The sequence below is a fragment of the Phasianus colchicus genome, chromosome 16, assembly GCF_987193195.1.
Source record: "Phasianus colchicus chromosome 16, bPhaCol1.hap1.1, whole genome shotgun sequence".
Classification (NCBI taxonomy): Eukaryota; Metazoa; Chordata; class Aves; order Galliformes; family Phasianidae; genus Phasianus; species Phasianus colchicus.
The window spans coordinates 8,040,199-8,053,204 of record NC_143451.1 but is presented as its reverse complement, the minus strand read 5'-3'; the positions used below and the strand labels follow the sequence as shown (position 1 = coordinate 8,053,204).

The 13,006-nt window shown below is 50.3% G+C and overlaps 1 protein-coding gene across 2 annotated transcripts in view; it reads right to left on the bottom strand.

Annotated features, from left to right (window-relative positions):
* SYT17 (synaptotagmin 17) overlaps positions 1-13,006 on the bottom strand; it is a 38,506-nt gene that overhangs the window by 22,792 nt on the left and 2,708 nt on the right. The window contains exons 1-3 of one of the 2 annotated variants that reach the window (XM_031606566.2): positions 7,311-7,479; positions 4,830-4,847; positions 3,575-3,723 (exon numbers count right to left, since the gene is read on the bottom strand). The exons of the other annotated variant lie outside the window; for it this stretch is intronic. Coding sequence (XP_031462426.1) covers positions 3,575-3,723; positions 4,830-4,847; positions 7,311-7,325 — 182 coding nt within the window. The 5' untranslated portion in view covers positions 7,326-7,479. Of the gene's footprint in view, positions 1-3,574; positions 3,724-4,829; positions 4,848-7,310; positions 7,480-13,006 lie in introns of those variants that run through there. 2 annotated transcript variants of the gene reach the window in all.

The following is a 13,006-nucleotide window of genomic DNA, read 5'->3' as shown; positions in this document are numbered from 1 at the left end:
ACAGTACATGCAAGCCACACTAATCCAGAGTCATACAATTCATACAACTCATCCACATTAAAAATAAACAAATAAAGAAAGAAATCCAAAAGTAAATAAATCAAAACCAAAACCTGTGTTACAGAGGGCACACAGTACTTGCACAGCTCTGCAGCCCATTAGGGGCAGTCCAAGCCCTGCAGTGTGATGCAGTAGAAGCACAAACAGCTTTTTCATGCCTAAGTACAGATCTGCACAATCATATGTAGCATTTGGATGTGTTCATGTCTGAGAAGCAAATGCACAAAACAAGAAAGCAGAGTGAAAAGGGAATCAGGAAGAGAGGCATTAAGGATGCTCTACAATGGGTAAACATAATAGTGAGTTAATAACATACAGATGACCTTTAGTAAGGAAATTGCTACTGAGCTACAATAATTTTTCCTCAAATAAACTTTGGCTCTGGCTAAAGCAGCTCTGTTTCTGCTTAATCAGAGCCTTTGGGAAGAGGAATCTCGTTCTGATTTCAATTTAATCTCACAGAACATGCACCATTTATCTTTGGGTTTTTATGGAGAATATTCCACAACAAGCAGTGCCAACACACAGCCTTATTCCCAGCCCATCGCTGCACAGACTGGGATGCAATCACTCATCGGGAGATAAGCAGCAGCAGCAGCTACCACGCATTCAGGTCAATGCAATTAAGTTCAGTTCAGTAAGGTTTTTTTTCCAAGTTGCTACTGGAGGCTACTGTGAAAATTCAGAAAGTGAGGAAAATCAACAGCCTCTCAAGAAGTACTTAAACTTGCAGCCTTAAGGTCCTCTCCTGAATTTCCAGGACATCAGGTGTCTCACAGCTACCAAAGGGAAAACCTGCATGCAAAACACAAAGGACAGATCACTGAGACAGATCATCCTGTTGTTTACTAGTGAGCAAATGAAGACCACAGCATCAATTTTTCTCTGGGGACTGGATGGGGACACAGGGAAGGAGCAAACTGCATGGCATTTGCTTCCTGGGTGAACAAAGAAGTGGTAGCACTGAAAGACCTAAGCTGAAAATTTGGGTTTATTTTTAAAATGCTTTCAGGCTGTGAGCAGGGAATACAATAAATTGATTTGTTCCCAAACTTAATGCATGTATCTAAATGCAGAATATGGCGCTGTCAAATCCATCTTCCATTTGAGGAGATTCCACTGAATCTAAAAGCTTTCTCTTCAAAAAGAAAAATAAGGGGGGGTGGTATTAATTAGCATACACAGATCTCTGAGCTGAGTATGTAAAAACATACCCATGAAACACATTGCTCCAAGATCAATTTCCAACCCTAGCCCTAACCCTAACTCAACATTGTTTCCTACCTTCAAAAATGCATAAAGGAATTATTGAGTATAAGGTTAATATAATGAAAATAAGAATGTTCTTCAACTTGTGATCTTTGAGTCAAGTGAGGATGCATGGCATCACTTTCACCTTAAATCTGCATGCACAAAGAATGCAGCCCTCCTACTGACCAGCAAACAAAATAGATCACTTCTGTCTCTTGCCTTCTACTCACCTTTCCATATTCTAGACCCCCACTCCTCTACAGTTCTTTTCCCCTCTCCTCTCAGTTTCATCCTCTCACTCAATGTCTTTCTCACCTCCGCTCTTTGTTCTCCTCACTCCACTTCTTCTGGGGCTTCCTGACCAGCTCCCAACCAGGTCACACTCCTGGCACCACGTTGGGCCCATCCTTGCAAAGCAGCAGGAGTCAGCAGCCCTACAGAACCCCACAGCGCGTGGAGAGTGACTTCAGTCATCCTAAGGCAAAACACCTTCATGCTGCCACTCAAAGCCAAATTACTCATCTACAGAGTCCTCTCTAACAGCTCTGCCTGCCCTCCCAGGTGTCACCTGTGGGAACTCGCCTTCTCCCACCACTACAGCCTCTACCTGCCCCAGGCTGCCCAAAGCTGGAAGGGATGGTGAAGATGCAGCACCAAAGGCACAGCCCTGAATGTGAACCAGGCTGGGGGCCCTAGGGATCCTACTGGGCTGCGTCACTGAAGAACAACATGGCTGGGAGAAGAGTCGCATGAAGTACAACGTGGTTGGAAAAATGCCCAGTTCTTCTCCAAGAATGTGTTGTCTTCTGTTTATCAACATTACCAGAATTAATCATCAAGGCTTTCAGATGGAGTGGAACTGGGGAGAACAATACAGACTGGAGAGAGAGCATTTTACAAGTCCAAAGGTTTCTGTGTTCTGTGTTCTGTGGCAAAGCCCAGCTCATCCACAAGGTCACCACATCACAGTGCCCTGGAGTCAGGCAGGATGCAGCAGCCCAAACCTGGCTGCAGGGCCAACCAGCTGCACATCACAGCCCTCTGCTCAGCATGGCAGCTCTGAGGCTCCGTCTCACAGCAAGGCTGCCTGCTTGCTCCCAGGTGCACAATTGTTTCTGCAGCAATCTTTCTACGTCCAATACTGCTACCTCATTGCTGCGTTCTCCTGTCTGCAATGCTTTCCTACTTAGCATTGATTTTGTTTCCATTTCACATTAATTGCAGGTGAGCCAACTTCTGGGCATATATCTGACTCTTAAACACGATGTTCAACATTCAAAAATCACTCTAACACATCTCAAACATTTCTACTTTTATTGCTTCAGTATTAATTACCATCCTATTTTACCATGATTCAAAAAAAGTACATAGACAAGACCATGATTTAAACATGGGTTTAACACAACTTATTTCATGCAGCAACAGTACACAGACCTTTTGGACCTAACAGAACAGCAGCAGGTACTCACAGCAGTTGATAACATTAGCTGAGTATCACAGTGCCCACCAACATCACAGCATCATGGGATGTGCCAAATGGCCACCTCCTGTGCCACAACTTTTGAGCATAAAAGACAGCCCAGCACAGCCATCATCAGCAATGCCTCCACAGTCACCTCTCTGGTTCCCAAAGGAGAGAGAGTAAAAAAGGGAAGACATCACTGTCTGTCTTTGTACGAGATTTTCAAAGGGTGAAACCTGCTGTTGTCACTCTTGTTCTATGCTGATTCAAGACGAAGTCTTGAAAAAGACTAAGATGATGCAGGAGTTCAAGCCCTGCTAAATGAAACTGTGGATGATTTCTCGTCAGAACACATACAAGGTATGCCTTTCACCTTCCTAGACTATAACAATCTCAATGCCAAGATAAGAAATTTTTCCACAACAAATTCATCAGCATTTCAGCTTAGTAGAAAGTGCTCCAAAGGTCTGGTCTATCTGTACAGAAAATAGGACTTTGGATGAGAAGTGTCCTTACTGCTAAACCAACAAATCAGCTTCCATGCCAGCTTACAAGGTAATTTCTGACCTACCTACCAGAAGATGCTTTACCAAGGCTCCCTGTACTATCTGAGCTAATAGTGCTGCTGGTTCTCCTTACCACTGAGCCACCCACTTTTCCACCCTCACCAGGAGATCCTTCCTTCATGTACGGGGTCCTCCAAACTCTGAGCCCCTCTGACCTTTTCATATCAATACTCCCATCGCAGCTGAACAGCCCTACTCTTCCATTAGTGCTTTGAAATTGTGCAGCTAAACTTACAGCCAGGCTGGAGTCTGAGCAGGAAAAGGTCCCAGGATTTCAACTTCATCTTCATTTGTTTGACAACAGCTACAGTCGAAACACTTCTGACAACAATTTCTACAAGTCCACCGGCACAGCAAGAGATCCGAGATTCTAGCGAGCAGACCCTGAAGCCATTGGAAACCAAAGTACAAGATTACAACCCATCAATAGCTATTGAGAAATAACATTCAGCTGTATGTATGTGTTTCTGCAACAGCACATTGAGAACTATATTTATTCCATCTACATCAAAAAGACAAGTGCTGCACAGTTACCGGCCCAACTTCACTGATGCCATAACAAGGCAGGAAAATAAGCATTCACTGCAGGTACTTCTCCTCTGGTAGCAATGTATCATTATGTATGTTGGCAAGAGGGTGATTTACAAAACACTACTGCGTAACAACATTCTGGAGTGGAAACATGCTTATTCTTTCATGCACATCAACAAGCTGATCAGCAAACATACAATAGAAGGAATGAAAACCAGAAGGTAAGTGAAAGCTCCAACTTAATTCTGCAAGGTCTATTTAATTTGAAGACCTTAACACAGCAACATGAATACTTTTCATCCCCACAGATATGTCAGCATGTAATACCCACATGATCCACTCACATATGGAATTACAGCACAACAAATTTGCCACTAAAATGGATTAGTGAACGCATTCTGTCCACATGCCTTGCTCTGCTAGGATGATTAAGTTTGTGCACACCCAGCCTACTGCAGGGAGCACAGAATGCCTGCACCAGAAAGCCCAAACTGAGCCATGTCCCATCCTGCAGCAAGCAGCCTGCTGGAGCACTGCTAGAGAACATCATCACTCCATGGCTATGAGGAGACAGAGCTGAGAGAGCACAGCACACCCCCAGAGTTGAGCAGGAATCAAACCACTCCACAATCATATGTAAGCTTGGAAGGTCCACATGAGCATTTCTCCACAGATATCCCCCCAAATCACTTGGTACAAGGGTGCTATCACATCACGCTGGGGGGTTTTCTCTTAGAACACAGGTCTGCAGAGAAAGCCTCATGGGAACATCTGGTTGTGCTCCACTAAAACAGGTTTTCCATAAACAAACACTGGGCATTGGGAAAAAAAATCATCAGCCTAGAATGCGGTGTGTTACTTATATCTAGGACATCAGTAAAGAGTCAGAAAATACGAGACAATCCCCTCAGGATGGAGAAAGGAGACAGAGCAGAGAGTGAATCATCAGATTAACTCACCTCATTTATTGGTTCCAACTGTCCTTTTAGACAATCAGGATGAAGCAAAGGAGAACAAAACGAAAGAGACAAAAACAGGTTAGCCATGCTCTAACAACTTCACATTTTCTGCCATGACATGCCCCGGCCTGGAACGAGCTGAAATTTCTGCAAAATAACCAGTTCCACACAGAGGTGCCCTGGCCAGGTGCTGGCTGCTGCTCCCAGCCCTTTCCCAAAGCTGAGGAGTGAAACCCCAACCCGTCCCACAGCACAACAGTCCTGCTCCTTGCCCCTTGCTATGGGGTACCATGTGTGGCCACTTTGCTTTCCTTACAGCTGTCTCCAATGGCAGCAGACAGCAAATCACATCCAAACACTGCAGTTGGGAAAGGTGTGTGTCCAGAAACTGCCCATATGAACAGAGCTCCAACACCAACCTGGCCAAAGCAGCATTCGTAGCAAGAGTCACACCTTCTCTTTCAGCCTCTCCCTGTTCCTGACTCAGAGGTTAAAAGCACAGAACTCAGCGCCCCAAGCCTGCAGCATGCACCCAGTTCAGACATTTGCACTGCAGCCCTTCCTGAAGGTGCAGAAAATATACAGCAAAGGGAGAAATGATGGCAAGCCACTGCTCAAATCACACAGCCCACCTTGCAACACTTTACACACCTTTCTTCATTTGTAACCACACAGCTAGCAGCATTCCAGTGCTTGCTGAAATGCCCTTCCTACCCTGCTAATGACTGAGTGCCCCAATTGTCCCAGCTGTCCTTCTGCAAAAGGGGTCCCTAAGACAGAAGCAACAAAATGCCTCTTCCCTGCCCTTCCACCTGCACAGATCATGTCTTTACTTTCATGGACAACACGGACAAAGACAGCCTTCTACAAAGAAGCCATGATTTAGCAGCGGAATTTTGTTCCAAAAATACTCCTGTGAGCTGTGTTTTACTCCATCTGAACTTCTCCAGAACCAGCACTTGGTGAGAAGGCCGTGGCTCATTTATAACAGAAATTAAGAGACTGAAAATGCTGCAGAGCAATGTGACGAGATGGTGATTAGATACCCATGGACCAACTGGTTAAGGAGACCCTAAGAGGTTTCATGGGGCTTTATCATTCCTTATTAATGCAAAGTCGCAGTCAAAGAGACAATGGTTCAACAAAGCTGCTGTGAGGATATTTAAATTGCTCTAAAAATAATGCACTGGATTTGTGCCATGCACTCAAACGCTGCAGCACGTGCTGGGCAAAAGAAGTGGTACTTCGGAGTGGCTGCAGGGACATGGGGACAGCTTAGGGCACACAGCCGTGAATGGCAGAGCCATGGGCTATGGGAGAGCACTGCCACGTGTCAGCGAGCCGAGCAGCACGAGGGCTGCACAGAGCTCAACAGCAATGCTGCTATCGCCCGGAGTGCTCCGCCGGGGGCGGTTCAGCAGTAACAAGGGCTGAGTGTTACAGAACAAAACACAGAACAGGCAAACAAGTCACCAGTGCCACAGAGGATATAAAGGCAGGGACCCATGAAAGGAAAGCAAACAGGAGCAGCTGTGCGCATCCACCTGGCTCACAGAGGTGGAGGTGGGCGCTGGGAGGGGCAGAGGTTTGCAGAAGGGTGCAACGGGCAGCGAGGACTCCCAGCCAGGCACCCTTATTGTCCCCGGTATCCTCGTGCCGTGCCCCCAACGCCCAGCAATCTCATTCTGCCCCCACTCTGCAGCGCCGCGGCGCCCCCACATCCTCGCACGGCCCCAGAGCCGAAACCACGTCCCCGGGGACAGCGATGTGCCCGCCGGCACCGGCTGGATCCGCGTGGGGCAGCCGCGGCCCCGCTGCACGTCCCGGCACCCGGGGCTCCGCGCGGGGCCGGCTGCGCACGGCGGCCCCCAGCCCGCCCCGTCGGGAGCCGCGCTCCTCCGGAGCCCCCGCCGCAGCACCGGGCCGGGGGAAGCCGGGAGGACGGGGCCGCGGGGTCGGGAAGAGCGGGCACGGACGGCGCTGAGAGCGGCGGTTCCCGTAGAGCTCCCGGACGCCTCGTCCAGCTGGAGCCGTTCTGCTCGGTTTTATCTGAAAATTGGGCTGCAGCCTACAGAGCTAGAAAAACAAGCAGCTGGAAACCGCAGAGCCGGAGAGAAAAGCGCTGGGGATTTTAAAATAACCCGAAACGAATTCGGCCCCGCGCTGCCGGGGGTTCCCATCCATCACGCCGACGGCTCGGGCTGCCCGCGGCCGAGGATGCGCCCAGGCCGGAGGGGCCGCTGAGGTCACCGCCATCCCGGGCTGCCCGGGGCTCGGCAGCCGCGTTTCACCCGCGGCGAGAAGTCCCCGTGCGGCCACGGCCCGCGTTCGCCCGCCCCCCGCCCCAGAAGTTACCCCGAAGTTGCGCGCCCAAACCGCGCAGGGCAGCACCGCCCGCCGGGCTCCGCGCGGCGCCCCGAATCGCCCCCGAGCCCCGGCGGGACGCCCTCCCATCCCGCAGCGCCGCCGCTCCGCACCCACCTGGATGTACGCCATCTTCCGCGGGGCTCCGCCGTGCCCGCGGCCGCTGCGCCGCGCTACGCCCCGCGGCTCGGCACGGCACGGCACCGCCCCGGGCGGGGAAAGAAGAAAGGGGAGGGAGAGCAGGGGAGGGGGCGGCTCACGGCGAGGCCGGGGGCGCCGTCAGGGCGGGGGGAGCCGCCGCGCCCGCACCCACCGGCACCGGCAGCGCCCGCAGAGGCTCGTCGGGAGCGCGGACCGCCGGGGGCCGCGGAGGCTGCGAGCAGCGGGCGCTGCCCGGTCCGGGCGCGGTGCAACAGGTCCGCTGCTGCGCGGGCGAACACTGACCTCCAGAGGGCCCGGCGCGGAAATTCAGCGGCGGAACCCCTCGCCGGTACCCGGGGAGCGGCACGGCTCGGCGCCGCCGGGAGGGGGTGGTGGAAGCGCGTCGGTACGGAGCCGGGCCGGGGCGGCCTCGCCGGGCAAAACGGCTTTTGTACCTGAGCCGACTCTGGGCAGCTCGCTGTGAGAGGAGGCTGCGAAGACACCTGAGCTGAGCGTGTTTCAGGAGCCTACGTGCACGGGGATAAGACGTGTGCAACGTACAGAGATAAAGTGCATCCTTGTGTCTTCCCGGGTGATGAGGAATGAGCTGGTGGCACGGAGCTCTGAGCACCACACACCTGGGTTCTATGCCCTGCGTGCTGAGTGATGAAAATGGGACCAGAAGTGGGACCTGGGATGGGACAGAGTGATGGATTAGTCCCAGCAATGGGACCCAATGATGGGGACCAGTGGTGGCCCTCCTGGACAGACCCTGCTGAGTCTTGCTTTGACCTGGGCAGTATTTCAAGGGCACTCCAGTGGGAAGGCAGCCTCTTCTGAGATCAAACTTCTGCAAAAGGAGAGCTCTGGAAAGGCGCAGGTTTGAGGCTGTTCCTGCTGAGCACCATTTCGGTACCACAGGCTGCAGCTCCTCTCTGCACTGCTGTAAGTGAAGGCTCTGCCCGCTGCTTGTGGGACGTTCCATGGCTGCCTCCCAGCACCGGATCCCCGGGCACAGCTGCAGTTCCCACTGATGGAGCTGTGATGTCCTGGGGAGAGGTGAGCTCACATCCCGCTGAGAGGCTCTCTGGTCACTGAACACATGTATGGCCCAGTTGAGTTCTCACTGGATTCAATGGAAACCTCCTGCTGATTGCCGTGGGAAGAGCCTTACTCCCAGTTAAGAAAATAACATTCTTGTTTTCCCCAGGGAGAGCAGCTCCCGCTTCAGAAGTACAACCACCACAGCGGAGATAAGCAAGGCAAAATCTGTAATGCTTTGTTTCAGGCAGTTTTGAGCACGATTAAACCATGGCACAAGCTGTTTGTCAATTTTTGCTCTTGAATTCTTTTGAATTCTGCAGCCTCTTTCTGAGTGCCAGCATTCCAAATGTCAGCCCTTACCCTGAATATTGTTGCTCTTTTCGTCCTGACTCACCACCACCCTAATTCAGCTCACAGGAAGCCAACACATGGCTGTTGTTCACATTGCAACATAACAGAGAGGGACTCAAACTTTAACACACATTTTTGACTTGTTAAAGCTATAATGCCGTGAGTCACACCTGTGACACGCTTCACTATATGAATATATGAACATGGGTGTTTGTTCATACTCTTAGAAATGTTCAGGAGAGGAAAAGCTGGTGCTGTGTCCATCCTCTGTCACTGTGGCATACCATGCTCAGTTCTCCTCTTCCTTCCAAGGCAGAAGGCCCTTTGGCTGAGCGTGTGAGCATCGTAAACCCAAAAAGGAGAGAGGCAGAATGAAGTTGAGGTGACGTTTAAGCAGCGCTGTTGGCTGCTGCAGGGATTGACCTCAGCCCTGTTAGCAGCAGCCCGTAGCACAGAGCTGTCAGGCAGCTGTGCCCCATCGCACACTCATACATATACATGCACTCATGCTGCTGCATGAAGTCTTTCAGATTACATTCTCTCAGCAAACGCACTCACTGGGCAAATACAGCTCTAACCCAAAGGATATGATGGATTCAAACCAGCAGACAGGTGGTTATTGTAAAATCTAATTTCAGATCTGCATATGGCTGATGCTCTGATTAAGCTCTGCTTCTCCAGCAGTCGGAATAAACAGCCCCATTTGACATGATGACAACATAACCTTTGGATGTCCTCTGCTGTGCGCCCTGTGTCTGATAAGACACATTCCATGCTTCCCACATGCAGTGGCTGCGATGCAGATGGCAAGGCATACAAATGCAGCATTTCAACACAGAAAACAATGTAACTAACACCATGATTGCAGGATATGGCTTTTATTATAGATTTCTCTTCTAACATGTACTAATACATATTGGGTTTAGCATTAGCTATATATCCTGAGGATGCAATTGAATCACTTCAACCAGCTCAGCAAGCAGCAAAATCTCTCTCCAGTACAGCAAATCAGTTCTGCAGCTCCTGTGACAAACTGAAATCAGGGCTGATGGCATTCCAAGTGCCCTGTGTGCACCTATCCACCCACCTAGGCAGAGACACTGGGCTGCTTCATGCCATTAAGTTAGCAGAGAAGAGCATCGCTGACAAAGCAGAGGAAGGAAAGGAAGGAAGTCTGATGGCTGCTTCAAAGGATTTTCATTTGAACCCTTCCAAAGCAATCAACAGTGATTTCTGCTGCAAGGGGAAAGTGAGGAGAAAGTGTTGGTGCCAGAAAAGATGCAGTGCTTTTGCTGTTCTTATGTCAAGTTCTTACCGCCACTAAAGGAGCCCCCTGCCATGCCAGCTCCCACCCTGCCTAAAACAAGCCCCTTATCTCCAGATGTGTGTATGAATGGCAAGCTGTGGTGGCTCCTGCTTCCCACCACTGTTGGCAGCCCACAGAAGCCCCAACACCCTCATGACTGCTGGAGGAGCTCTGTTTCCCTTCAGCATCATCCCTCCCAAGGCAGCTGAAATCCACTCCCTGTCCCCCCACCTGCAGCTCCTGGTGCTGCCGTGCACTCGCAGCACTCCATGGGTTTCCTTTGCAAGCAGCCTCTGCTGATTCTGCATTTCTGCAGCACCAGGTCGTTACCCAGCCACCTGGCAGCTCCCTAAGTGGCAATAATGGCAAAAGCGCATTTTTCTCTTTTCTTATGTCTCCAGACAAAGTGGCTGAATTTGATCTGCAGTGCTCAGATCCTCCCTGCCTCACGTAATTTGTAATGTCCTTGCTTATGCCATGGAAGTTACAGCCACTCTCCTGCACTCACACATTTTCTCATTTGCCTTTAACTAAAATACACCCTGGCAGGGAACCGAATGACGCAGCATAATCTCCTCAAGCTATTTCTATAGTAAAAAGAGATTAAAAAAACACAGCCAAAGGGCACGCAGCCTCTGAGGAAGCAGCAGCACGTACTGTTTGATCCAGCCCTCGAATCCGAGCTCCCGCTTACAAGGAGCTGTCACCACCACGTTCAGTCCTGTTTGGTCCCAACACGCTGACCACGTGCAGAAACAACCCCTGTAGCTTCTGCAGTATTTATTTGCTACTGCTGTAGTCACCAGGCTCACATCAAGTGCAATCAGCTGGCAGCACGGAATGCAGACAGCCTAAGTCGCAGTGCCAATGGGACTCTGAGGCTGCGTCTCTCAGCCATGCGCACAGCACTGCCCGTGGGATCGCTGCTGCTCGCACAGCCACGGCACTTTGGGAAGGCAGAACGCTGCCGGGGCTCCTCTGCTCTGGAAGCTGTTCCTCGTGGTTAGGCCAAAACAGCTTGGAAACGGTGCATGAAAAAAGCCGGGGTATTTTCAGAACTCTGAGGAGGGAACATTGTATTTAAAGGAAGTTCGGTTTTTGCAGTCACTGCTGCAATTCATTCTGTTTACAATAGGCTCACCCAAGCCGTACAGCCGCTGGAGTTCTTCTCCGGGCTCACATTTCTGTTTGCAGACACAGAACCGTGCTATTTTTGTAATATAAATCCGTAGAGGGAGAATATCTCACAGTCCTCTCTGAAGCAAATTCCTAAGGAATTGAGCTCTGTTTTTACAGAAGAATTCTAAATCATGTTTGTTTAACCCTCATGGTGGAGCACTGAGCACCAGCAGCCCTCCGAGGCAGTGCAGCATCTCCAGGCTGTGTGCAGACAGGACACGGCACAGCCCTGCGTGGAGCTGAGCAGAGCCAGACCCAGCCCTGTGCAGTGACACAGCTTCACAAATAAAGATACCAACCTTCAAAGTGAGACAAGATCTTCCACAAAGGTCAGGGAGTGTAATTTTATGAAATGAGGCAAACTCGGCCTCAAGTGCACTCAAGGCCGTCTCTCTGGGACTCAAAGTTAAAACTGTAAGACAAGTCCTGAGATGCTGGCACACTACAGACTCAAGGAGGAATTATTTTGGAACAGTTTCATTCCCTCTAAGTTTTTCAAATAACTGCTTCACACCTTCACTGATTCACAGTAATAAGTCTCATCTTAAAATGTTTCTTTCCTATTCATACGAGCAAATTGGCATCTGCTGCTTTCTCCTTTCCAGCCTAGGGACGTAAGTTAGCACAGAAACAGATGTAATCCAACACGGTTCCTTCAACTCAATCAGCAAGGCTTCTATCAGAGCCCTGGGGCAGTGCAGCTGTAAAATGTAGCAAAAGTCATCCCAAAGCACTTAAACAGGGCTGCTAAGAGAAAAGCTTTTAAGATGTGAAGCAAATGACCAAAACAGGAGGGGAGAGATTGCTTAAGGGTTTCACAAAATCAACAGCAATGAAACCAGCTTCTGAGCCGTGAAGGAAGAGCCACAGAGATGGGTTGATGATCACTGACTTGCAAATATCAAATCATCATCTGCACAAATGTGCGCATGTCCATTCCACATTTCAACAGGTTCAAAAGGGCAGGATGGATTTTACTGCAAAAGCCTCTTTTTACCATCGTGCCATCACACCAGCAGAGATCATTCTGTGTGGTTTCCCCATCTCATTAAGCAAATGCGCATCACACAATATACCTAAACCTGGTGGGCCCATGCTTTGAAGGCAAATCTGTCTTCATCATCACATGAGCCAACCTCATGTGCAAGAGTCTGCAGGAGCTGCTAAAACCCAGGTGGGGAAATTCATCCTTGCTGTTGGGGTCTGACCGTAGACCAGTGTTTGTATGGCGCAGACAGCAGCAGTTACATGGTGTTGAACTGGAGATCAACGCAGTGGATTCCAAGAAGGGAGGAAAACAGCATTACCTCACCCTGGATTTCCCCAGTGGGAGAAGCAGAGCGGCTGCAGGCAGAGCACGGTCGCCATCCTGCCCCCACTCCTACGGGATGCCATTGAAGGTTATGAAAATGCCACGCTGGAAGAAGAAGGGAGCTGTTTTTCTGCTGCCTCCCCTGCAGGTCCCAACCCATCACGGGGGTGGGAAATCTGCTGAGAACAAGCTCTGGCCACTCTCAAGGAGCAAACGTGCCAGAGCAGCCGGGACACACGTGCTGCCATACACAGAGCCTGCTTTCAGTCAGAGCAGTTCTATCCGCCCACAGTTACTCTCTGCCATCTGCACACTCCCAGCATAGCACTGTGCTGCTGCCCATGTGTGTGATGGCACCAGAGCAGTCCCTCAGCTTGCAGACTGTGGGGCAGGAGTAGGGAGCAGGAGAAAGCCCAGTGCAACTCCATTTGCTAACCACCGAGATGAAGAGGTTTTGTTCAAATAAAATAGCTCTATGCT